A 25,980-nucleotide genomic window follows, 5' to 3' on the forward strand; every position below is an offset into this window, starting at 1 on the left:
AGCCTAATATAAATGCAGTAGTTATTAAAAGTACTTTTTTCAGAAAGCCGTCAATTGAATCAGCCCTGCAAACCTGATGGTAGACAACTTAGTGGATAGTGGAAATATGCACTTAAACACTCTGGAGACCGTCCCAGATGATGTCCCACCAGCAGGAGGCCTTACCAGGGGCAGCCCATCCCGGTCCAGCAGCTCAGCTCATATTTATATTTTTCAATCATTCTCTCAAGAAAAGAAAACAGCCTGTCCATCCTCTCCCAACTCTCCTGTGCTCTCCTCGCCTCTGCCTCCCTCTCTAGTTGCATTTCTTCTCTGATCAAGTCCAAAAACTCATCCTGTCTCGCCGCCTTCGTGCTGGTGGTGGTGCTTCTGCTGGTGTGGGTGCTAGTGCTAGTGCTGCTACTGGTGGTGCTGGTGCTGCTGCCCCTGGCTCCTCCTCACCGTGGGCACCCACTACTGAACTCGGCCCTGGTGTGTCCTCAGTGATTGATGGGATGAGGACAGGGGGGTTGGTGCAATGCATCTGTCCCAACACTTCATCCATGAGGACAAACCAGGGCCAAGTTTCAGCAGTGGGTTTCCCACTCACACCCTCTCCTGTCCCAGGACACTTGTAATCCTAAAGGAAAAGCAAATGAACCATGGCTTGTTAACAACAACAGGACCATACATTTCAGCAAAGATGTGTGTATTCATTTTCTTTATATATTTTTTTATATATATATATATATATATATATATATATATATATATATACACAGTGTTATGCATAAGTTTAGACACCCATACTAAAGTTGACTAAAAAAAGGAATAAAAAATCATCTTTTGGAAATTGAATTTAATGCCTTAATTTAAAAAATTAGGAAAAATCCAACCTTTAAGGACACCAATTTTCTTTGTGAATGAATAATGTATCGTAAATAAATAAATGTTCTTCCATAAAATACATGGTGCATAAGTTTGGACACCCCTATGTTAAATTCCCATAGAGGCAGGCAGATTTTTATTTTTAAAGGCCAGTTACTTCATGGATCCAGGATACTATGCATCCTGATAAAGTTCCCTTGGCCTTTGGAATTAAAATAGCCCCACATCATCACATAGCCTTCACCATACCTAGAGATTGGCATGGGGTACTTTCCATAAGATCATCTCTCAATGCAAATCAAACTAGCTATTAGGCTAACTGAAATAAAACCATGCCAATCTCTAGGTATGGTGAAGGCTATGTGATGATGTGGGGCTATTTTAATTCCAAAGGCCAAGGGAACTTTATCAGGATGCATAGTATCCTAAAAAAATAAATAAAAAAAATACTTAAAAATAAAAATCTGCCTGCATCTATGGGAATTTAACATAGGGGTGTCCAAACTTATGCAGTCTGTATTTTAAGGAAGAACATTTATTTATTTACGATACATTATTCATTCACAAAGAAAATTGGTGTCCTTAAAGGTTGGATTTTTCCTAATTTTTTAAATTAAGGCATTTAGTTCAGTTTCCAAAAGATGATTTTTTATTCCTCTTTTTAGTCAACTTTAGTATGGGTGTCTAAACTTATGCATAGCACTGTATATATATATATATATATATATATATATATATATATATATATATATATATATATACACCCATTTTTTCCTGAATTGTTCTAAAAAAGCAGAAAAGGGTACTTAACACAGAGGAGCAATCTTAAGTGCATTGTTAACACTGCAAAATATGACACATCAAGACATGCATACAAAATACTTAAGAAATCATATTTCTGTATACTAAAATTTGGTTAAAACCACATAGCTTGCATGACAGCACTACAAAAACACATAAAAGTGAAACCCCATTGCCCATCTACTGCTTTTCTAATTGTTTTGGGCTTTATTGGGTGAGTGATATTTCTTATAATACACAAGTGCAAATATTACAAATAGGTCGTTAAACTAATAACGTTATTACCACACGTTTTGCCTAAAACTACCTGATAAATATAGCCACGCAATGGTGACGAAGGAGTTAAGAAGTTTATAAGAAACTAACTCTGGTTTCGCTAGCTATTTGAGTAAATGAAAACATAATACTTACATTTAAATGCTGTAATGTAAAGAACCTTGTGGAAAGATTCCATGGATGTCGCAGACAGGTTTTGTGGAACCACAGCTGAAAATTAAGAACTGTAAAAGTGCATATGTGTGTCTTATTTTGCTTAACATGTCTGTACATCTGTAGGTAAAAACAGCACTTCCTGGTGTGAATGCAGAAAAGCAGGCTGTCCAGGAGATGTCTCTGGAGCCATATTTAGGTTTTGATGGCTACAGTAAGAACTACCTGCACATCTCAGTGGGCGCCAACCAAGTGGCGGTAGGCAGCAGTCTTAACATCAAATTGTACATCAAAACAGCCTCACCAGAACACAGAAAGCTTGTGAAGCAGCTGACATACGCCGTGAGTGTTGGTAATATTGGGAAGCGTTATACCATATACTATTGCTATGACTGCAATACAGTAATCTTTACATAAACAGTGCTCTCTTTTCCTTACTTCTTCCTGTCTAGGTTTTGAACAAAGGGAAAATAATAACAGCTGCCAGGGTAGATGTATGCCAGACTGACACAAATATTCCATTACTAGTTACCACAGAGATGTTGCCTTCATTCAGGCTGGTGGCGTACTATATGTTGCCATGGCGACCACGTGCAGAAGTGGTGGCAGACTCCGTGTTTGTGGATGTGGAGAACCAGTATGTAGGCACAGTAAGTACATTTTAAACTAAAAACTACTATGAAGAATACATATAGTCTACTCATTATAGAGTGCAATAGTGCCCACAAGTTATTTATTTTTTAACAGCGCTGATTCTGGAAGTATTTGTATTTCATAAATCTTTTATGAAAAAAATAAAAATCATGAAACTTTTTACTTTTGGAAGCCGACTGCTGCACGCTAGCACCAATTGACACAAACTCAGTTCCACGAATCTAATTTATAACCATTGCATCGCACAAAACAGGCATACTCCACTTCTGACGGTTGTGAAGTTGTGATTTATAAAAACAAACTTGACAAGAGAATGTTCACCCCTGTAAGCAAATTCTGAGCCATACAAATATATAATAAATATAATAAAATATAAAGCAATTAAAACATTTTTTATTTGGCCAGTGGAAAAGATTTAGAAAAACTTTCTCTGAAATGTATTTTATACTATTTGATTTATTTATTCAAAAACAAGGCATGGATAGGCTACCAAATGATGTTTAGCAATGTAATGTGACACACATCCATATCTCCCATTTTCCTAATGTCTTGTACCGTTAAACATGGTATCATCACGTGGATGAATATGCATATGCAAATGATATGCAGATGAGGACATGCATAGTAAAATAAGGCTTTGTAAGCTCCACATATGGTGGAGATGCATGTGCGCACAATCTTCCACTGGCTGTGATTTATAAAGGGAATTTTGTGCAGGTTCTGGCGTACTTTTATAAATCTTTATAAAAATTTAATAAAAAAATAAAAATAAATCTAGTATAAATGAGGCCCCTGGAGAAGCCACAGCACCAACCCTAATCAAACACACTTGATCCAGCTAATCAAGGTCTTCAGGATTACTAGAAGCTTCTAAGCATGTGTGAGTTGGAAGTAAACACCTCAGGGCTGTGGCCCTCCAGGAACTGAGTTTGAGACCATTGCACAGTATTTTGTGAAGTACAGTATCTAGTAAAACAGTGTTACTTGATAACCATATAGTGGTATAATTATTTGTACTTGCACAAATATTATTCATCTATATATAATTGTGATCGTTAGCTCAGTTTAGGACCAGTGGAGGGAGAAAAACTGAATTCATACTCACCAGGAAGCAGCTTTAAATTTCAAGTAAAGGGTGACACAGGAGCAAAGGTTAGCCTGGTGGCTGTGGATAATGCCATCTTTCTGCTGAGTAAAAACCGCCTGACGCAGAGAAAGGTCATTACAATATACATTACTCTTCATAAATGCAAGACAATATAGACAACTGCTGGTTGTCTCTAGGAGATTTATGGATACTCATGACTCCTTTATTCAGGTGTGGGAGGCGTTGGGTCAGGGTGACATGGGCTGCACCGCAGGAGGAGGTCGGAATAATATGGGTGTTTTCAGCGACGCAGGACTGATGTTTGATTCCAGCACAGGAGGATCCACTGACTCTGGATCAGGTGCTTCACACACAGCATTCTTTCTCTGTTAACTTTAAAAATAAATAGATTAGGTATATGTATTGTAGTAGATTTTTCCCCTATGCACCTGACTTCAGTCTACCTGGTTCATCTCGTAATTGACGCCCCTAAACGCCTCCTGAATGACGTTCAATAATATGTATCCTCTAGCATGTCTCCTAATCGACGTTGGCTGAGTCGGTCAATGTCTCAACCCCTATGAACACTAACACTTGATCTCTAGTGCTCCACTAACATGCTGTGCAGAAATAACTAAACAGACTCTAGACAATGCCTTTGAATATGCTTTAATCATGGCTGGAGGATCTCAGACCAATTTCAGAGAGAATCCCGCCAGCAAAAATACTATATGATTGGTTCCTCAAATGCAAAATTCAGCAAATGCTTCTGTTACTAGGTAAAAGCAAACTCTGGATTTCTTAATTTACTTCACTTACTCAAGGTCATGAGTTACTGTATAAATTTAGATATCTGTCTAGTTTAATTTCCCCTTTTGTTATATGCGGACATGATTCACTAACACACACTGACTGACTGAGTGTTTGGGGACATTCAAGGTTTTAAAAGCATGTAATTGGTAATCCTGCAAGAAAATTAAATGTTAGTTTATGATTAATTAAAAAATGCATCACAAATACAATAGTTAGATATGTGTAGGTTTTTACCATATCTATGTATAAGTATGTAGAACAGTGGTCATGAAGCGGAATGACAATAAAACTCACTTGACTTGACTTGACTAAAAATATTTTTTCTTCACTCAGTCTAACCAAGAGAAGGATGAGCGAGTCTTCTTTTCTGATGTTTAAGCTTTCTTTTGGTTTTATGGAACAGATCATTGCTCAAAAAAATCTAGGAGGAAAAGATCTTTAAAGCGAAGAGCAATACATTTGGAAAAAAGAGAGACGTTGGGTGAGTCAGAATAATCTTCACAACATCTCAAAATCAGGAATGCATAAAACACAACTAAATGTATCTGTTCATGAGAGCAGGATTTAGTTTTATAGTACAAACATGTACAAAATCCCTATGAAGAATAAAGTCAGTAGTCTCACACAACTGACAAACATTTACCGGTGTGTTCTTATCTCCCAGGGAAGATCTATTCTGGCACGTCCGTGGAGAGGTGTTGTGTGCACGGCATGAGGGGGATTTCCATTCACTATTCCTGCTTGCATCGCTTGCATCGCTATCGTCACTCTCGTCGTTACATCACAGAGGACGTGTGCTGCAGGTTAGCCTTCCTCCACTGCTGTGTGGAGTACAGAGGGGTGGATACTGGTGTTGTGACCTGGCTTCTAGAAGGAAGAATAGAAACTTGCCCTATGTTTATGGATTTGTTACCGGGCTCAATGGAGGAAGAAGAAGATGATTTAGCTGGCATGCACAAGTTCTCTAAGCAGTGGCCGATGACTGACATCAGACTGCCCAGCATAGCAGACAGGTAAGAGTTTGACTAAGTAGCCATCTTTACATGCACACAAATGGATTGCAAAATTTAAGGTTCATATAAATATAAATTTCAGAATATGTATTTATTCAGATTGATGAAAATGAATGCATGTAAACACACCTAGTGTAGAGGTAATTTTGTAATAGTCTGTGTCGGGAGTGACTCTTCATACATTTATTGCAGGCGGGCTGTACTTCCAGTGGACTCCGTTCTTCCAGACAGTATCACTCAGTGGGGGACAGGTAAACAGCCCTGTTCTTGCTTGTCTGTCCATCTGTTGTTGGTCTTGGCAGCGACTGCATAATTATAATATCTCTGGTTTTTGCACAACTAAACAGCATGATGTCTGGCAGGTTTCTGTGTAGCTGAACCGTATAATGTGTGTGCGTTCTTCATAGACATGCGCTTGCCTCACTCAGTGTCCAGAAATGAACGCGGGCAAATCAAAGCTGGGGTCCACAACTACAAGGATGAAAACCTGAAGGCAAGTTTCCTTGACTGCTCAACTTGTTCTAGCATCAGATCACGCACTTAGATGGGAAGGTATCTCACCTGCACGTACACAACAGTGATCACACCCAGATCAGCTGCGTTAAAGTACGGGTCACTGCAGATCACATGACCATTGTTAAACAGAGCTGCGCAGTCTAGTGAGAAGCATCTGAATTCAGCGCAGAATTCTCTATCTCTACTACAAACCCTTATATGACTCTGATATAAATTGGTTTTACACCAGATTAAACAGTACTGACATTCTCAATTTATTGATGCGAAAAACAGGAGAAACATTGTTCTAAGAACAAACCAGTTAGAAGACATTCACTCCACAACTCATGGATTTACTTTAGTAAAACAAACTTTTTTTTTTTTCTTTTTTTTTTACCCTGCACTGTAAAAAACACTGGATTAAAAACAACCTATGTTGGGTTTCGGTTTAATTTTAATTTTACCCAGCAAATTGGGTTGTTTATTTAACCCAGCATAATGTGTTGATTATTTTTTTTTCACTGTAGTCCGTATGTGGAATCCGTATGATTGTTTGGCTGGAAGCTAGTTATTATAAATGCATCACTTCGCTTCTGTCACGAACTGCTCCGAGACACGAAGGTTGAGAGCCAAATGCAGCTTTAATTAAGGGTCAATCCAGACAGGTAATCCAATATACAGGCAATAGGTCAAACACAGATAGGCCGTCCAAACAAACAAACAAAACAGGCAGGGGTCAGAGGCAAAAGAGTAATCCACAGAACAGGCAAGAAATCCAAAAAACTCGGCAGGGTTGATGTGGAGAAGCTCAGGCTGAGGGGATGCTGTGAGATTGTGAGACCCCTGATTCACAAAGCCCACAGTAAAGGACAAACCGCTTATCCGAAGGGGGAGGTCAATATATTGAGGGGTGTTGTCAGGCATGAGGTACTCTAACATGTCCTCAAGCCCACCAAGACCTCATCGTTTAAATCCACCCCATGGCAGAGCTCACAAAACTCTTCAACATATTCCTCTATCGGGCGGTTACCTTGGCTGAGGCGGAAGAGACGGATTACTGGGTCCATGGTAGTTCTGGGTCTTATTCGGCTGTTGGATCTATGTTTGGGCGTGAAGTTTTCTGTCACAAACTACTCCGAGACTCGAAGGTGAGATCCAAATGCAGCTTTAATTAAAGGTTTTATAAATCAGATTTTTTTTTTTTTTTATAGGAAAAATCTTAATTACAGGCAATAGGTCAAAACACAGGTAGGCCGTCCAAACAAACAAACAATCAAAACAGGCAGGGGTCAGAGGCAAAAAAGCAATCCACAGAATAAGCAAGAAATCCAATAAACCAAGAGACATAAAACCAGGGAGAACGCTCGGAAATGCAGTGCAACAACATACAAAACTTTGCAGAGAGTAAATGAGAGAACATAGATAATGAGACACAGGTGAATGTGATAACGAGTGCTGATGAGTCCAGGCAGAGAATGATGGGAAATGTAGTTTGTGAGTGAAACATGATAGTCTGGTGTGGAGTGCCCTCTGGTGGCTCTCAAGTGCACTCCAGCTGGTGACCGTTACAGCTTTGATGTGTGATACACATTCACAATTAGTGTAACCACACAAATCAAACCACAAAACCTGTAAGGGCTCTATAAAATTTTCTCCACCGACAACAGTGGGTAGCTACCCCAGCTGCTTAATAAAGCCCCTTAAATTAAATGCATTAAAAAAAAGAAAACAATTCCACTATAGCCAGCTACAAACCGACCAATGCATTAAACAAAACCAAGAAACAAACAAAAAACACACACAGAGCTGGCTAGGAAATTAATTTATAAAAATAAAAAATAAGGGAGCAGTCATAGTTTCACAATTGTCACTTAAAACAAAAACAAACATAAGAAACAAAACAAAACAAAAGAGAACAACGACTGGCAATTAAAATCCAACATACTAAAACAAAAAGTTATATTTTTCATGAATATCAGTCACATCCAAATAACAAATAAACAAACACAAACCACAAAATGAATAACCATACCTTAAAGGAGCACAATTGGAAGTCGCTTTACAATCCCCCTCCCCTTCTCCATCTTACCTTCTGTAACCCGCAGCTCCCCGTTTATGGCGTAATAACTTGGGTACATGTGATCTATTTATGTCTAGGACCAGATTACAGAAGGTGGGTTCGACTCACTGGAGTATAGGGAATTTATAACAGAAACTAAAGAAAGAAAGCAACTCAGACGCAAAGGTAAATGTTAATTACTAGGAAATTAAATGTATTGTTATTGAGAAAAATAAATTAATTGAATCTTTTGACAAATAAAAGAATATGAATAAACACAAATAAAAAGCAATAATAAACAGTAGTTCAGTTCACAATTGAAACCACAGTTTAATTTGGAAATTTAGATTTCAAAATCAAGTCTCAAAACCAGATTCACAGTTCAAAATCAGTTTCCAGAATAAATAAAACATGTTCAGGAATCAGATTCAATGTCCAGATGTCGCTGAATGTTTTTGTTCAGTTTCAGTTCATTTTCAGTTCTCTCAATAGAAAGGGATTCAGGAGAATCCCGAGAAGACAAAACAAAAGAAACAAAATAGCACAGTTCAGGGTGAGTGTATTTTGTCCTACCAGTTCAGCAAGATGATTGTTCTTTTTATATCTTTTTATCAAGTAGATCCCTTTATGCTCCAGTCTACTCCATTTTCCCATTTCTTCCCTTTTATATTCCATTCTACGCAATTCAACTCTAATATACTCCATTCTACCACTTTACATTTACCATTTTAAACATTATTTACACAGTTATCATGAAAATATAGATTAGATTACCTTTCACATAACAGTTCAAATGATAACTCTCCATATTTCAAAACCACTTTATACATATATAATAGCAAAAATGGTACTCACCAAGGAAAAAGTAAGTGATAGAGGAAAATAAAATAAACTTTTCATTTGGTTTGGCCTTAATCTAGATTGTTTCAGTCTTTCATATGCGTTTCTAACTTTTCTCATTCGTCTCGATCTCTTTTTCCATCGTCTCCTACTTTTGAGGATATGTTTCAATAAAATAATCTATTTTTATATTATTTAAATTCTCTTTTAAGAGCTATGAACACAAATGCACTGTCTAGCGCCAGTCTGCGTAATTTTTCTGCTGATCCCCCCCCCAGCACCACCTTGTTACATTTATTATAAATTAAATATGGTTGAGTATAACAAACAAGTAGCCCTTTAGATTATTATATCCCTTGAGGTAGCCCACGCTCACAAAACGGACGGAGACCTCTGTACTAGATTTCACTCTGAGCTTGTGTTCTGGTATGAATATTACAGACATGAATACTGATGATTGATTCCTGTTGCTGCAGGATCACAGAACTGCTGCTATTGAAGAACAGATATTTCCACTGGATATGGCTCTGGATTCTGTTGATGATAAATATGATGGCTGTGCAGACGACATGGGACACCAGGTGGAAACAAAATATCTGAAGAAGGAACTCGCTATCTCTAAATCTGATTTTAAAGGAGCTTGGCAAGCTGGTGAAAAGAACTGTAAGCCGCCAGAACAAAACCTGACAAGGAATCATTCAATTGCCATTTATGTGTACACAGACAGAAAAGTCTATTTAGTTTTCAATAATGATACTCGTCATGGTAAACAAAACTACACAATCGATGAATACGAATGGTATTCACTTCACTTTCTGTTAACTGAGGCGATACAGATTCTAAAGGAAACACAAAATGAATGTTTTCGGACTTATCGCGGTACAAATGTTAAATTTAATGTACTGAACACAGCAGTTCGTTTTGGCTCATTTGCATCCTCTTCTCTTGATCGTAACAGAAAGAATTTTGGAAATGTATCTTGTTTTGACATCTACACTTGTTACGGTGCAAATGTGTCAAAATATTCTAAGCTTCCTCATGAGAAAGAGGTGCTGATTCCTCCGTATGAGATGTTTAATGTCACTGATGTCAAGTCAAAAAGAGCTCAGAAAGATCTCCAGTGTGAAACCGTCTACACTTTGAAAAGCATTGGATATACAAGTTACCTGAACTGTTCTTTATTCCCAAGGCCATAAAGAAGTCCAACGTTTTGCACTCAGCTGAACAAAGTGCTTTGTATGTACATCAGTTACACACAAAATAAATGTATTTGTCAGAAAACATACAGCACTTTCAACATAATGAAATAGTTATTGATTTTATATACGTTTTTGTACTTGTTTCACATTACTGAACAATTTCATAAGGGTTTTCTTTGTAGCAAACTCTTCTATATCAATGCAGCATAATACATATTACCAATATCAAATATTCCCAAAAAAAAAAAAAAATGTGTTGTTTCATTAAAATTAAAACAACTTACTTTCATCCCATACAAGACCATTCTGTTTCATTTTTTTGCATGCTAATGTTCACCATTGCTGATTTTTTGCATTAAAATATCCAAAACCCAATAGAAAAATGTTATATATTTTGTTGACTTTTACTTACATTATCCCAAATGTTTCCAACAATGTTTAAATCCAGAGAAATCAGCAATTGTAACCAGTGTAATGTCCTGTTTCATAGCGTCGCCTATCAATAATGTCATATCCGCCTTACCCCCTGATTTCTGGTTTTACATAAAGATGCTTTAATATATTATGTGTGTTAGAGCAATAACTACATTCATCATTTTGTAATATTTTCCTTATATTAAGAATGATTGTTTTTTTGATACATGTATATTTTGTATTATTTAGCTTTAGCTTTGAAGAAGAAGGAAGGGTTGGTGCTAGACAGTCTTTTGACCGTGGAAACGGATAGAATTTATGGTTTTGGAGCGTAAAAAAGTGTGAACTACTTTTTGAGTTTGATTTCTCTTAACCTGTTAATGTGTAACTTGACAAAGAAAAAGTAACACTTTACAAGACAAGTTATGGGTTCATGCATCAACCCAGCTAGCAGGGAAACGTTCTCAGAACTTTGGCTAACATTCCCTACAAGTTTGGTTAATGTTTTAAAGAAAACATTTGAATGTAATGTTCAAAGAATGTTTTAAGGATGTTTTCTCATTTCAAATAATGTTCCTATAAGGCTAAATGTAAATGTGACAAAGCAAGGGTTTTAGCACTAATTATGCCCGTGCTCAACAAACATATTGCTACAATAACCAAGTTGATAAAAAAAGGGCATTAACATGCAGCCACACTCATCTCATTGAAAGGTTCAATTACCACTGACTAAGGAACCGGGGCTTACCAACAGGGGCAGTCTCAGACAGAATAATGACCCTTAAATAGAGAAATCACTACAATCACAGTGCACACACACTAGCACACACACCGACTAATGTCAGTGAAGAGCAAGACACACGGTGAAGGACACACCACCACCCAGAGAAGGTCACTCGTCTGCCCCGGTCCCCAGATCCTGTCCAAAACAAGAGAGAGGTATTAAAATAGAGCAGAGATATGTATGAGCAAACTCAATAATTCAACAATATAAAGTATAATTTAAATGCAGTTCAGGGAAGGGACCAAATACTATGTTCTACCCGGGTCTGCATAAATCAAATCACAAATAACAAAAACCAAACCATAAGCAAACTCAAATTAAAGAAACATAAACTTATAAACAAATAACCAAAATATCTTCAGCCGTACAGCTCAACCGTAATGGTCCGTGTACTTTTGCGTCCATTCCTTTTACCTTTTTTAACTCGTAATTCATTTTTATACTGTTGAAAAGTAATTACATACTTATTTTCCTTATATACAATGCTTATTTAATTGAAAATCAAATAATTGACATTCAACTTTTTTTTCCGTTTTACAAAAATGCGAAATTTGATTTCTGCATTTCATTTGCGTATATCATGGTCGATGTATTGTCCGGAGGGCTCGTCCAACACAACTTTCTGCGGCTCGAATTCCCTTTGCTGACGAATAACCGGTCATCAACTTACGACAGTAGGTTGGTCCTGCCTGTAGAGTGGTGGAACAAATTAATGGCCTGATTCACAGACAGGGCTTAGACTAAACCAAGATTAAGCCTTAATGTCAGTAGCTTTTATAAACGTGCCTTTTGAAAAAAAGAAGAAAAAAAAAACAGTACTGGTGTGCATCTTGAGACAAAATATATCAAGTCTCTATCTAACTTAATTTAAGATATCTCAGTGCAAGTTGCTTTCAGTTAAAACATGCATGTTAGTCTGGGACTAATTTAAGCCTTATCTGTGGATAAGGACTACAACAGACAAGCCTATATTAGTTATTAGTTGGTTCAATCAGTGTTTTTAAGCAGAGGCAGATCTTTGAATGCTACTGCATTTAACTGTCATTGTGAACAAAATAAGATGCGCGATACCAACATCTGCGTGATCTAGGTTACGGTGTAATCAGATTTGTTTAGATTTTTGTTAGAATTTTTTTTTTAACTAAAAATGAGATTTGTGCGATTTAAGACTCAAAGCAGAAACATTAAAATGCTTACCCATGGCTGTATCATGAGAAAAATATGTCGCAAAAGCACAGCATCAACTGCTGATGTAAGCTATATATTTTTAACTTCTGGATAATGATTTTATATAATTAATTAATTCAATTCATGAGAGTTGCATTTGGTAGGGACATGTCACACCCGAAAATGACAATGACTACTACCATGATGCATACAGCTTTGTCGAGATAACACCACAAGTCACATAGCCTATATTATACTCACAAATTCTAAACTGTTCCCTCGGTTTAACAAATCGTGCCCACGGATTAATAAACCGTAGCCACGAGTTCCTAATCCGCGCTCTCAGGTTTGTAAACCGCGCCTTCAGTTTTTGCAATCTGTACCCACACGGGTTTGTGGCCCTCCCCCAGTCTGTGCCGGCTGATTCAACCAGGCCAACTGTTTAGCTGTATTTTTTTATTTTAGATTGTATTTTTATATTGCCTTGCTGTTGAAATGTGCTATAGGCCTACAAATAAACTTGCCAAGTGAAAAAGTCCTATTTTCATATCATAATGATCTAAAGAAAAGAGTAAAATATATGTGTGGCTTTCATAACACATTATAATAGGTTGTGTCATGATCCTGTCTCTTCCTCTCCTTTTCCTCCCTCTCCTGGACACACATGATATTACACACGCACTTTCATTCACCCACTTTACGCACACACTCAATCACATACTATCTCCTTTCCAGCTGTTCCTTGTTTCCTTCTGCTTCGCCGGATTCCCCGCACCTGTTCTCTCTTTTCTCTGATTACGCTTGCTACTTCTTTCCTCTCTTTCCTTGTCTCTGTGTCAGATTGTTTATTAACCCCGATGAAAGGAGCTTCACCGTTTAACCTCAATCAGCTTGTCCTGTCCTGTTGAATCCTGTCGGGAATCATCAAGCTGCAAGTAGGCCTACTGTGTTATTTGTACTTAATCATCTCTCTGTATCTATTCAGTATCTATGCTGTAGGGATGGGGAAATGAAGCCTCATGAATCACTGAGGCCACGTCCACACGAAGCCGGTGCGTTCCCGATCCGATTTTTTTTTTTTTTCTCGTTCTAAAAAAAAATTCCGTAAACACGGCGTCGTCTCAAGAAATATCTGCGTACACACGAAACCACTGAAACCGACTGAAAACGGTGTAGTATATATGCCAGACCAGTATGGGGCGCTGTAATTCTGCCACAGAGATACACTATACACGGAGAAGAAGACTTTGAGCATGCGCATAACCTTGCGCGCTGTATACGAACCAAGAAGAAGAAGACAAAGATTATCGCTTTTTGCTCACCACAGTTGCAGAGAAGCAATAGATTTTGCTGTAATAAAGCTAGTAGGCTTAGTAGCTTCTGCAGCACGAATACAATCATATAAGTCCGCCATTATTGTTGTTGCTGTTACTCGTGATACAGACGACACGTGATGTGATGACATCATCGTTTCACAAAATATACGGATTGGCTGTACACACGAAACCGCAAGGGTGTCGTTTTCAGATTTATCCACTTTGGGACCCGGTTTCAAAAAATAGCGGTTTCAGTCTCCCAAAACGCCGGATCCGTGTGGACGAAACGCCAATACGATAAAAATTTTATACGTATACAGCGAAACGCGTCTCCGTGTGGACGGGCCCCGAGGCTTTCCCCTGACTGTTCCGGGAAAAGATTCAAAGCTTCGAGAGTGTCGAGAACAGCGGCGAGAACAGCGCCATCTGGTGCTTATTTAAAATAAAGCAGCCAGAATCCTGTGTTAGAAGCTCAGATGAAGCAACCACAACACACTCCATAGTTTCAGTGTTATGTGTAAAAATAAAAGCCTTACATGTTTGTGTTTGATTTGTTCATTAAATAAATTCATTTTCTCATTAAAGTGTGACAATAAAATATAAGCTTATATGACTCAATGTAGGCCCTCTCTCTCTCTCTCTCTCTCTCTCTCTCTCTCTCTCTCTCTACACACAATGAATAAGGACATTGTCTGATAGGATCATCTGTTATTAAATGTGCTTATGTAACTGTAGGAATGACAGAAAGGTGATAAAGTTTTTAATTATATTTATTATTTTTGGCTGTTGCCATTGCTCTAAATACAAACCCTTCACCAAACACCAACACCATATCCCTTCCCCCCCAATCCCACCCAGAACACAAATACCAACACCAAATTACCTAAAATCACCAAAAAGTGCAAAGATTAAAAAAAAAAAAAAAAGACACAACAACAAAAAAAAAGAATAGCCTAAGTAGTGAAAAATAACCTACATTTTGTTTATTTAAATGTAATATATTGATTAACTTTCAGAGTACAGCACTCTCCTCGCAAACCCATCAACCAGACTGAGGCAACAATGACTCGTTAAATACGATCTGGGGTTCAAGCCTTTTGACACCAAAAGCGAAACGCGCACGTGATTGGACAGAAAGTGAGGCTTCGTTTGTCATCGATCACGTGACTCTAGTAAACCAATACACACCCCGATACGGGGCTTCACTACAAATTGTGTCGCTTGTGTGATACGTGCATCGAAGCTTCAGTGTCATACGTAACATCACTACTATGCTGCCTGAACTGCTACAGTTTCCGGCTGACCAACCTCCGTGTGTTTCCCGAGTGACCAGAAGCTAGCCGCCGCCGTGCCCTCTCATCCTTGCTGTCAGCCGCCCACGCTTTTCCTAAGTGGAACTTTTCTGTTGGAGATTTTTGGCCCAGATTCCGGCTGTTTCTGTTGTTCATTTTCTGCAAGAATATTTCTGTTACTGGTGGCATCCTTATTTGACATTATTAAAGACTCATTGACTGTGGTTCGCTGTTGGGTCTTCTTACCCCATAACAGGTTGCACGTTTTATGTTTACCCCTTTGAATTCAGATCATTCGATTTTAAGGGCACATGGAAACGGGTTACAGTTCACTGTACCCGCTAAAATATCATGATTCCAACAACAACAAATACTTTATCTGTAAAAATAAAGTATTTAAAATGGTAAAAAACTGTACCAACAGGGCCAGAAGGATTATCAAGGATCCCCATCACCCCTGCCACAAACTGTTTGTAACCCTCAGGTCAGACAGACGCCTGCGCTGTCATGAAACACGCACAGAGAGGATGAGGAACAGTTTTTTCCCTGCGGCAATCAGAGCCCTGAACTCTGCACTCTGAACACTTTAACTTTTAACACACTTTCAACACTTTAACAACACTTTTAGCCATATTGACCTTTAAAAAATGAACATTCTGTCAGTAATTTCTCACCCTCATGTTGTTCCAACCCCGTAAGACCTTCGTTCATCTTCTGAACACAAATTAAGATATTTTTGATTAAATCTGATCAACTGATGAACGCGCTGGGCAAACACACTACGTGAACTCACTCGAGGCACAGAGAGAAGGAAATGAATAGTGGAATAAAGTCGTTATTTTTGTTTGTTTTTGGGCACAAAAAGTATTCTCGTCGCTTTATAAACTTAAGATTGAGCCACTGTAGCCACTTGGACTATATTAACGATCTCTTTAATAACTTTTCTGGGCCAGCAAGTTTCAGTCCCTTAGAAGCCTATGGAGGAGTGAGACAGCTCTCAGATTTAATCAAAAATAACTTAATTTGTGTTCCGAAGATGAACGAAGGTCTTACGGGGTTGGAACAACATGAGGGTGAGAAATTACTGACAGAATGTTCATTTTTGGGTGAACTAACCCTTTAACATTTGTACATCTGCCTGTCGATCTAGTTCTAACTTATATCTATAATAATATTCTTCATTCATAACTATTGCACATTGATTTCATTACTATTGCACATGTAAATTAGCCATAATCATAACTTAATTATAACTTAATTATAACTTCCGCTAAAACCTTTATTGTATTTTATCGTATTTATTGTATTCTATTGTATTTTATTTGACTTACACTGCATTATTTTTATTTTTTATTTTTACTTCAATTGAGCACAGAAGTACAGTACATGTCACAAAAACATTTCACTGCGCATCTTGTATGAGTGTGTGACAAATAAAAACATTTTGAATCTTGAATCAATTTAGATAAAAAAATGAGCACGTCAAAACAAAAACACGGATACTTGACAAAAGTAGAAATGTCTTTTACCTGTTCTCTTCGACCGACAGATAAGTGAATGCAATGCTCCGTCTCCTTTAAAATGTTTCAAAATGGTGGAAATGTGTATCGCGTGATCGCGAGAACAGTGATCTCTAGCCTACATAATTATCAAGTCTCGCGTTGCCAGTAGTCATGTCTCAGTAGGGCTGTTGCCATCTAGCGGTTGAGAAATGTAATTGCATTTTTATTTAATTTAAAATGAAAGACATTCAAATAATATCGTAGATTGTGTATGAATGTTATGTGTGACAGCACACATGAAGCTGCGTGAAAACATGTAAACAATTTTAAGACTATTTTGGCTATACTAATCGCTGGTCTAAATCAGGGCTATTGCCAAGCCGTTAAAAGTTGACCACTGATTGCCTCGATTTTGCCGGGTGGGCAAAAAGCAGAATGCACATGGCCCGTCTAATTCAGAGCTAAATCTACAGATCGACCATGTCATGAAATGACACTTGCACCTTGTAGATATTATTACCAATGCGAACATAATGGGATATCAACCATCTCATGCGCTGCCTGGCCAAAAAAACTACAATTAATCAGTTTCGACTATAATGGGCTACAAATAGCCGGTCTGACTACGAGCTAAATCGTGGCTATGCACAGCCTACACACAGAACATGTCAAAGAAATGAAACCAAACACCTTGTAATCACAGTTGACTGTGCCTACATGATGGAATATCATACATCTCGCAAGTTATTTTGCAAAAAATGGCATGTAACCAGATTCAGTGTTATTTTGGCTGAAAGTGGGTTGCACATAGCCGGACTATATCGGGTCTATAGTTCACAGAGACGGTGAAATGACGGCTATTGCTTTCTGGGAACAAACTTATGAAATACTGTCTCGTCTAGATGAAGTAAAACCTGAATCAGTTTTAGGAATTCTTTAAAACAGTGTGAATGTGAAGAGATAAAAAGGTAGACTTATTTACAAGTCATGTTTTTAATGTTTTCACAGTACATATCGTTTCAAAGCAGCTTTACAGAGATCTTGGCGTCAGTAGCTTTAATGCACTTGACAGTAGCTACGTGTTCAGTCTATAGGTATGTACATTTGAATATATATATATGTGATGTTGATATGTGCGCAGGCATGCAGTCTTTCTTTACAAATTGGCATTGCCAAAATTACTTAAAAATTCATAAATACAGAATTTTTAGTCGCTGAATTACTATTCAAAATCTTACAAAAATCTCAAAAACTTACGACTTCAGTCAATATTAGGTAGTTATCATGTTTTTCACTTTAGATACTGATCCAAATAATTAGTAGTTCCTTTAGAAAGATTTAGTAACACCTGAGTCATTACCATTAACCTTTATTATAAATTATGCAGTATTCGTGTTATTTATGAACCTGTATATAGTAGTTCTCTGGAATGTATGAAAAAAAAAAGAGTTATTGATTAGCTAATAGTGAAATACCACATTCAACTGAGCGTTATTACTTACTAATTCGTTAATCAGAGTTTATTGTTAGTTAATAGTAGTTACTAGAATGCTCATAGTGTGTTACTCATTTGTAACTCATGATGATTTTAACAGTTTCGAAATTACAACTGCTAAAACTTGAAATGGACACTGTTGTGCTTTATCGCCCTCCTAAAGCACACAAAGATTTTTCTAAATTAATTTGTGAATTTTCTTGGGGACATTATATCAAACTTTGATAAAGTAATAATTCTTGGAGATTTCAACATTCATGTGTGCAGCCCGTCAAACACATTTGTAAATGAATTTATTAGTCTTACTGACTCCTTTGATTTAATTCAGTGAGTGAAAGGCCCCATTCATTTCCAGGGCCACACACTCGATCTTGTGTTAACGCATGGTGTATCCATTGAAGATCTGGAACTGGGCGATTTTGGTATTTCAGACTCCTAAGGAGTCTCCTATGAAGTAGTAAGGAACAATCTTGCTTAATTCTGATTTTGGAAAGCACGCCTATTACACTGGTTGCCGGTCCACTATAGAGTAGATTTTGAAAGTCCTTTTAATGGTCTATAAATCTCTGAGATCCAAATCATGGACTATTAGTGGTTCCAATGACTAAATTAAACCTAAGAGGTGACCGGGCGCTTTGACATTGTGGAATAGTCTGCCGGTTAGTATTAGGACTGCGAGTACTGTGGGAAATTTGAAATCAAAACTGAAGGCTTATTTGTTAGAAATAGCTTTTAATCGATGATACAGTGGCATGTCATCTGTTTATTGTCTGTAATTTGTTTTAATTGTGTTTATGTCTATGTGATGTACAGCACATTGCTCAACAGTTGTTGTTTTAAATAGTGCTTTATAAATAAAGTGACACTGACAAATCTAGATAACATTAAAAACCAGAGACATCAACTTGCCGACAAAGGTTCGGATAGTCAAAGCTATGGTTTTCCCAGTAGCACCGTATGGCTGCATGTGAGAGCTGGATCATAAGGAAGGCTGAGCGCAAAGAATTGATGCTTTCGAACTGTGGTGTTGGAGAAGACTCTTGAGAGTCGCTTGGACTGCAAGGAGATTAAATCAGTCAGTCCTAAAGGAAATCAGCCCTGACTGTTCACTGGAAGGACAGATACTAATGCTAAAGCTCAAACTCAATACTTCGGCCACATAATGAGGACTCATTAGAAAACACCCTGATGCTGGGATTGATTGAAGGCTGGAGGAGAAGGGTAAGGCAGAGGATGAGATTGTTAGATAGTGTCATTGATGCAATGAACATGAGCAGACTCGAGGAGATAGTTGAAGACAGGGAGGCCTGGCATGCTGTACATCATGGGGTTGCAAAGAGTCGGGCACGGCTGGGAGACTGAACAACAACAACAACACACTATGTCCATTATTTATTTTTCTTTGAACTTAAAAACACTTGCTTATAAGAATATTCTCATATTTTGTGTATAGCAAAGATTACCTTGGACAGGTTTGACATTAGTTTATTTAATTATAAACACACACCAATTAGTACATATAAAACAAATAGTAATTCATAAATGCTACTTCATAATCAAACCTACACCTCTATTTAATAGAAAACACATGTGTATAATGGATATATAGTATCTGATATCTAGTTTTTTTCTCCATTCTGTCACCTGATGGAGTTTTGGTTCCTTGCCACTGTCGCCTTTGACTTTTGGCTTGCTTAGTTGGGGACACTTAATATTCAACAATATTATTGATCTCCTGCATTGACACCATTATATGAGAACTGAACTGGAAAACAGAGCTATATAAATAAAGGTGATTTGACTTGATATAATAACAAAAACTCAACCTACACACATGGAGTCTGGTTGTTTTGGAGCAACATATTAAATATTTAGATTGGTTATACAAAAACTCATGTATAAAAACTCATGCTCGTGTATAAATCAGTAGGATGTTACCCGATTCTCTGACTGGAATCATATCTATATGTTTAAACAATTTAAATCATTGTCTAATTCCCTGTCAAACCTGGCCAATTCTATATAGTCTTTTAGTTCCTCTCTTGTTTTTTGTATTTCCTTCTGGACATTGCAAAGCTCATTATGTGTTCTCCTCATCTCTGCAATGGATTTGAGGACACTGGATTTGACCTTTTCTGGATCATCTACTTTTCCCTGTCTCATCTGGTGAATGTCTACAGAATCCATCACTATGAAGGCGACATCAAGGATGACTAGTAGTCCGCTTAACACTCCTGAGACTGCTTCTGCCACAACTCGTCCTACTCTTGCAGTCTGAGTAGCAATTCTGCTAATGTTTGCCAACAGACCTAAATTCATGAGTTGTGTGGCATTTGTTTTGTTTAAAACATTTATTTTGTCTAAATTGCATGATATTTGTACATTGTCAAAAGTCGAGTTGGCGAAAAAAACACTGAACTTTGTGATTTTTCTCAGTACCTTTCTCAGTGTGTTCAGTGGTGTGAGAATTGGTTCGCTTACAGATTTATACTTCTGCTGAATTTGTTCAAGGCTCTCTCTGAATGATTTTTGTTGTACAGTATTAGTAATGGTGGATGCAGCACCTGTTACTCCACCTGCAACTCCTACTCCAACACCAACACCGGTAACAATCAGAGACGCCCCAAGAGTGAATGGAGCCAAAATTAAACCAACTAATGCAGTGATTCCTCCAGCTGCTCCGATCACTGACCCTGACAGACTCCCCGCTGTGGCGCTGTAATGCGCAGACTCCATCAAATCCGTTATTCTTCCCCACTCACTAACTAAGTCCTCAATGTCTTTATAGTGCTTGCTGTAGGCCTTATCGAAAGCGCTGATGGACTTCATGAAACTCTGTAGCAGTGCCTCTGGTGTTCTGCTGTTTCGGTCTACTGCATCTGTCAGGAATGGTTTCGCTAGAATCTCTTCAGCTGAAGGTCTGTCTTTAGGGTCACGGCTGAGCATTTGTCTGATTAATTCCCGTAGTTCCTCTGAGTATCTCTCTGAGATGTGAGGGAGGTTTCCTGCCATGCTGACAGCGTGAATTATGTGACGCTGCATGCCATCTGCCTGTGGAGGAAAAAAATTAAATAAAATAAGAATCTGGTTAGTGTCAGTAGGGGTTGAAGAAAAAAAAAAGGAAAGTAACACTCCTGATCTAGACACAGGTGTGACACATGAGGGTAAATCAAAAACCATGGAAGCAAATTAATAAAGACAAAGTAATCTTATCTGGCAAGAGTACAAAACACAACTTCAGACTCAGGGGCAATTTACACAAAGTCCTTTGTGGATGAGTCTCTGGTGTTGCGGTTGCCAGCTTCACCCAAGAAAGTGGATCCTCCGGCTGCTGGTCCCAGCACTCCACCTCCCCTATCAGCCTGTAGTCCCTACGGCTCCGCCTTGGCTCCTCCCTCCCTCCCTCGGGCTCCACCAGGCTCCTTCGTCCCTATGGTTCCACCTTGGCTCCTCCCTCCCTCAGGTTTCACCAGGCTCCCTTGTCCCTACGGCTCCGCCTTGGCTCCTCCCTCCCTAAGGCTCCACCAAGCTCCCTCGTCCCTACGGCTCCACCTTGGCTCCACCCTCCCTCAGGCTCCACCAGGCTCCCTCGTCCCTACGGTTCCACCTTGGCTCCTCCCTCCCTCAGGCTCCACCAGGCTCCCTTGTCCCTACGACTCCACCTTGGCTCCTCCCTCCTTAAGGCTCCACCAAGCTCCCTCGTCCCTACGGCTCCACATTGGCTCCACCTTCCCTCAGGCTCCACCAGGCTCCCTCGTCCCTACGACTCCGCCTTGGCTCCTCCCTCCTTAAGGCTCCACCAGGCTCCCTCGTCCCTACGACTCCGCCTTGGCTCCTCCCTCCTTAAGGCTCCACCAAGCTTCCTCGTCCCTACGGCTCCACCTTGGCTCCACCTTCCCTCAGGCTCCACCAGGCTCCCTCGTCCCTACGACTCCACCTTGGCTCCTCCCTCCCTCAGGCTCCACCAGGCTCCCTTGTCCCTACGACTCCGCCTTGGCTCCTCCCTCCTTAAGGCTCCACCAAGCTCCCTCGTCCCTACGGCCTCCACCTTGGCTCCACCTTCCCTCAGGCTCCACCAGGCTCCCTCGTCCCTACGACTCCACATTGGCTCCACCCTCCCTCAGGCTCGACCAGGCTCCCTCATCCCTACGACTCCACCTTGGCTCCTCCCTCCCTCAGGCTCCACCAGGCTCCCTTGTCCCTACGACTCCGCCTTGGCTCCTCCCTCCTTAAGGCTCCACCAAGCTCCCTCGTCCCTACGGCTCCACCTTGGCTCCACCTTCCCTCAGGCTCCACCAGGCTCCCTCGTCCCTACGACTCCACATTGGCTCCACCCTCCCTCAGGCTCGACCAGGCTCCCTCATCCCTACGGCTCCACCTTGGCTGCACCCTCCCTCAGGCTTCACCAGGCTCCCTTGTCCCTACGGCTCCGCCTTGGCTCCTCCCTCCCTAAGGCTCCACCAAGCTCCCTCGTCCCTACGGCTTCACCTTGGCTCCACCTTCCCTCAGGCTCCACCAGGCTCCCTCGTCCCTACGACTCCGCCTTGGCTCCTCCCTCCTTAAGGCTCCACCAGGCTCCCTCGTCCCTACGACTCCGCCTTGGCTCCTCCCTCATTAAGGCTCCACCAAGCTCCCTCGTCCCTACGGCTCCACCTTGGCTCCACCTTCCCTCAGGCTCCACCAGGCTCCCTCGTCCCTACGACTCCACCTTGGCTCCTCCCTCCCTCAGGCTCCACCAGGCTCCCTTGTCCCTACGACTCCACATTGGCTCCACCCTCCCTCAGGCTCGACCAGGCTCCCTCATCCCTACGGCTCCACCTTGGCTGCACCCTCCCTCAGGCTTCACCAGGCTCCCTTGTCCCTACGGCTCCGCCTTGGCTCCTCCCTCCCTAAGGCTCCACCAAGCTCCCTCGTCCCTACGGCTCCACCTTGGCTCCACCCTCCCTCAGGCTTCAGCAGGCTCCCTCGTCCCTCAGGCTTTACCAGGCTCCCTCATCCCTACAGCTCTGCATTTGCTCCTCCCTCCCTACGGCTCCACCTTGGTCAACCCTCACCCTGCCTGCGCCACGGACTCAAGAACCTTCCACATTTTACCACCTCGGACATTCTTTGCTGCAGCTATGCCTTGGTTACCTGAACCATGTGTTGCTCGGCCCTATTGGCCCATCATCGCCATCCTGGTTCCTTCCACCAGAGCTTCCTCTTCACCAGTCCTCCGTCCACCTCCGGAACCACCTCCTCAGCCTCAGCCAAGAGGGGGTCGTTCTGTCACGGTTATGCGCTTTAGTTTAATTTTCACTGACTTTGTCTCATCAGTCACGTCTCATTTGTTTTAAGAACTCGCCACAATCTGTTGTCATGGACACTGATTCAATCATCACACCTGATAGTCCTGTAATTCGTTATCTCTTTGAGTTTTGTTCCTCAGTTTGATCTGTTGAGGATCCTGTATTTGTGCACAACACACTGTTTTGTGGTGTTTGCTCATTGTTTGGATTTCACGTTTTGAGTTATTTAATAAATGTTTTATTATTTGATCCTTTTGGCATTTCATCATCATCATTAGACTGAAAGTGTGACAGTAATATGGTGTTTTTTGGGAAAAAAATAAATAAATACTCACCCACAAATCAAGCATGCAGAGATCATGGAGCAACCATCCCAATGACCATATGTCACTAAAACAGCCGATGCATGACAATGAAAATCAAGAAGTATGTGTACACTGTAAAACATGTTATATGCTATCGACTTAAAAATATAATGTGTAGTATTGTTAGTATAATTTTTTTTTTATTATAAGGATTGAGCCCTATTCGGACAGTAATGGTTTCTCATGTGGACGTCTGTAAAAACACCTCAGTGATAAAACATATGCATTCATATGTTATATATATAAAACATATGGCAATTTATTGACGGTGGAGGAGCGAGTTTTATGATCCTATGAACCCACTGTGGTCAGTCGCATGCTTGTCTGCTGTAAATAAATGAATATGAATAGATTCATATTTAATTTAATAATAGTATAATAATGTAGGAAGCTATATTTGAAATGGTTTGCTGTCTTGCATGTTATCTCAAAAGGATGTCATTTTAAAAATATGGGAATCAGCAGAAACAAGTTATTGAAGCCTCTTATTTACATGAGGTAAAAATAAAGCTGCTTGGTTTGTATTTTTAATGTTGTATATAATAGCTACATATTTTAAAATTGTATTGCTGTCACAATATCGGCCCATTTCAAATGTTTAAGTGCTATTTTCTCTTTCTCCTTTTAGTTCGCTGAGGTGGAGCGGTGATGAAATATTGTTCTTATAAATACTTTCCAGCATTTCAAATGTGTTTTAATGAGGAGAATTAAAAAGTACATATTTAAAACATGCAAATTACAGTGAAGCTCAACAGTTATCGTCCGTACGGTGATCGGCAGTGATCAAAAAGGATTTAAACTGTGAATTGTCATGTGATCTCTTCTTGTAAACTCAGAGATGTGGATTCGGACGGCATTTTTTACACGGATGATGGGAGAAAAACACTGACATTCTGAATTCTGAGGCAATAAAAAAATCACTGAATAACCCTGTAAATGTTGAAAATAACTTACGACCCCATGAGAATCAATTACCATCTTAATAGGGCTTTGGTTTCTTTAATGGAATCTACCTGAAGAAATCGTGCAAAATCTTCTAAATTAATTTAGTCTATAACACAATGAACTTAATAGTTTTAGTGAAACCTCGCACAACTGCAGGTAATGGATAAGTGTGTAGGAGAAAGGACAAAAATGCCTGATGAAGGTCATAATAAAGAAAGGTTGATACTTTTGCAAGCACCGATCAAGGATAAAGCATCAAGGAAATGTAATTTTGATTACCTTTTTATAATGCTGAACATATCAATATTGTTTATACATTCAGTTATCCAAAAGCTTACCTCTTGGAATTATATTTCTTCCGATGAACTTCTGGGCTGATGTAGAGGTTTGTCCCCACAACTGAATTAGCATATTCATCAGCTCTGCAAAGGAAAAACAATGTAAACTCAAACCTGTAACAGTCCAGGACTTCAGGTTTTGATCCATCACTAGTTCCCATTAATGTTTTTTTTCTTTACCTTTCCAATGCTTTTGAGCTTCCAAAATCTCCTAGACTGATGTAACCATCTTCAGTCAGGAAGACATTCTACAATGACAACAGAAATCTCATAAGTCTGCCAGATTTGACTTTGTGATGTGATTTATTGAGCTTTATCAGTGCATACCTGAGGTTTAATATCTCTATGAAGAATGTTCTTCTCGTGTAGATACTGCAGAGCCAGACAAATCTGAACCAGCCAGTCGAGGATCTACACACATGGAGAAAGTCAGTGAATGTGTGTGTGTGGGTGTGTGTGTGTGTGTGTGTGTGTGTGTGTGTGTTTGGTCCTGGTAATCCCTACGTTATGGGGGACCAAATGTCCCCACAAGTATAGTAATACCAATCAATTTTGACCTAGTGGGGACATTTTTTGGGGGGGATTCTTCACATTCTTCATGAGGAAAGCCTATAAATCATACAGAATGAGTTTTGTGTGATGGTAGGTTTAGGGGTCGGGTCAGTGTGTGTGTGTGTGTGTGTGATGGGTAGGTTTAGGGGTTGGATTTGTGTGTGTGTTATGGGTAGGTTTAGGGGTTGGATTAGAGTGTGTGTGTGTGTGTGTGTGTGTGTGTGTGTGATGGGTAGATTTAAGGGTCGGGTTAGTGTGTGTGTGT

General features: G+C 39.7%; 2 protein-coding genes across 5 annotated transcripts in view; one reads left to right on the forward strand and one right to left on the reverse strand.

Annotated features, from left to right (window-relative positions):
* LOC311287030 (complement C3-like) overlaps positions 1–10,550 on the forward strand; it is a 27,732-nt gene extending 17,182 nt beyond the window's left edge. The window contains exons 13-21 of the mRNA XM_084403595.1: positions 2,224–2,439; positions 2,550–2,747; positions 3,811–3,969; positions 4,070–4,199; positions 5,055–5,132; positions 5,316–5,664; positions 5,857–5,915; positions 6,072–6,157; positions 9,535–10,550. Of these exons, the coding sequence (XP_084259721.1) occupies positions 2,224–2,439; positions 2,550–2,747; positions 3,811–3,969; positions 4,070–4,199; positions 5,055–5,132; positions 5,316–5,664; positions 5,857–5,915; positions 6,072–6,157; positions 9,535–10,254 (1,995 nt within the window). The 3' untranslated portion in view covers positions 10,255–10,550. The remainder of the gene's footprint in view (positions 1–2,223; positions 2,440–2,549; positions 2,748–3,810; positions 3,970–4,069; positions 4,200–5,054; positions 5,133–5,315; positions 5,665–5,856; positions 5,916–6,071; positions 6,158–9,534) is intronic.
* The window catches only part of LOC311287039 (serine/threonine-protein kinase Nek1-like), a 22,802-nt gene continuing 7,044 nt past the window's right edge, over positions 10,223–25,980 (reverse strand). For 2 of the 4 annotated variants that reach the window (XM_084403608.1, XM_084403609.1), the window contains 5 exons: positions 25,491–25,574; positions 25,344–25,411; positions 25,164–25,247; positions 23,851–23,905; positions 19,697–21,278 (listed from right to left, as the gene is read on the reverse strand). In XM_084403608.1, coding sequence (XP_084259734.1) covers positions 20,190–21,278; positions 23,851–23,905; positions 25,164–25,247; positions 25,344–25,411; positions 25,491–25,574 — 1,380 coding nt within the window. In that variant the 3' untranslated portion in view covers positions 19,697–20,189. Of the gene's footprint in view, positions 11,591–19,696; positions 21,279–23,850; positions 23,906–25,163; positions 25,248–25,343; positions 25,412–25,490; positions 25,575–25,980 lie in introns of those variants that run through there. The other 2 variants (XM_084403610.1, XM_084403611.1) reach the window with 2 other exon arrangements.

The sequence above is a fragment of the Rutilus rutilus genome, assembly GCF_951802725.1.
Source record: "Rutilus rutilus genome assembly, chromosome: 1".
NCBI classification, from domain to species: Eukaryota; Metazoa; Chordata; class Actinopteri; order Cypriniformes; family Leuciscidae; genus Rutilus; species Rutilus rutilus.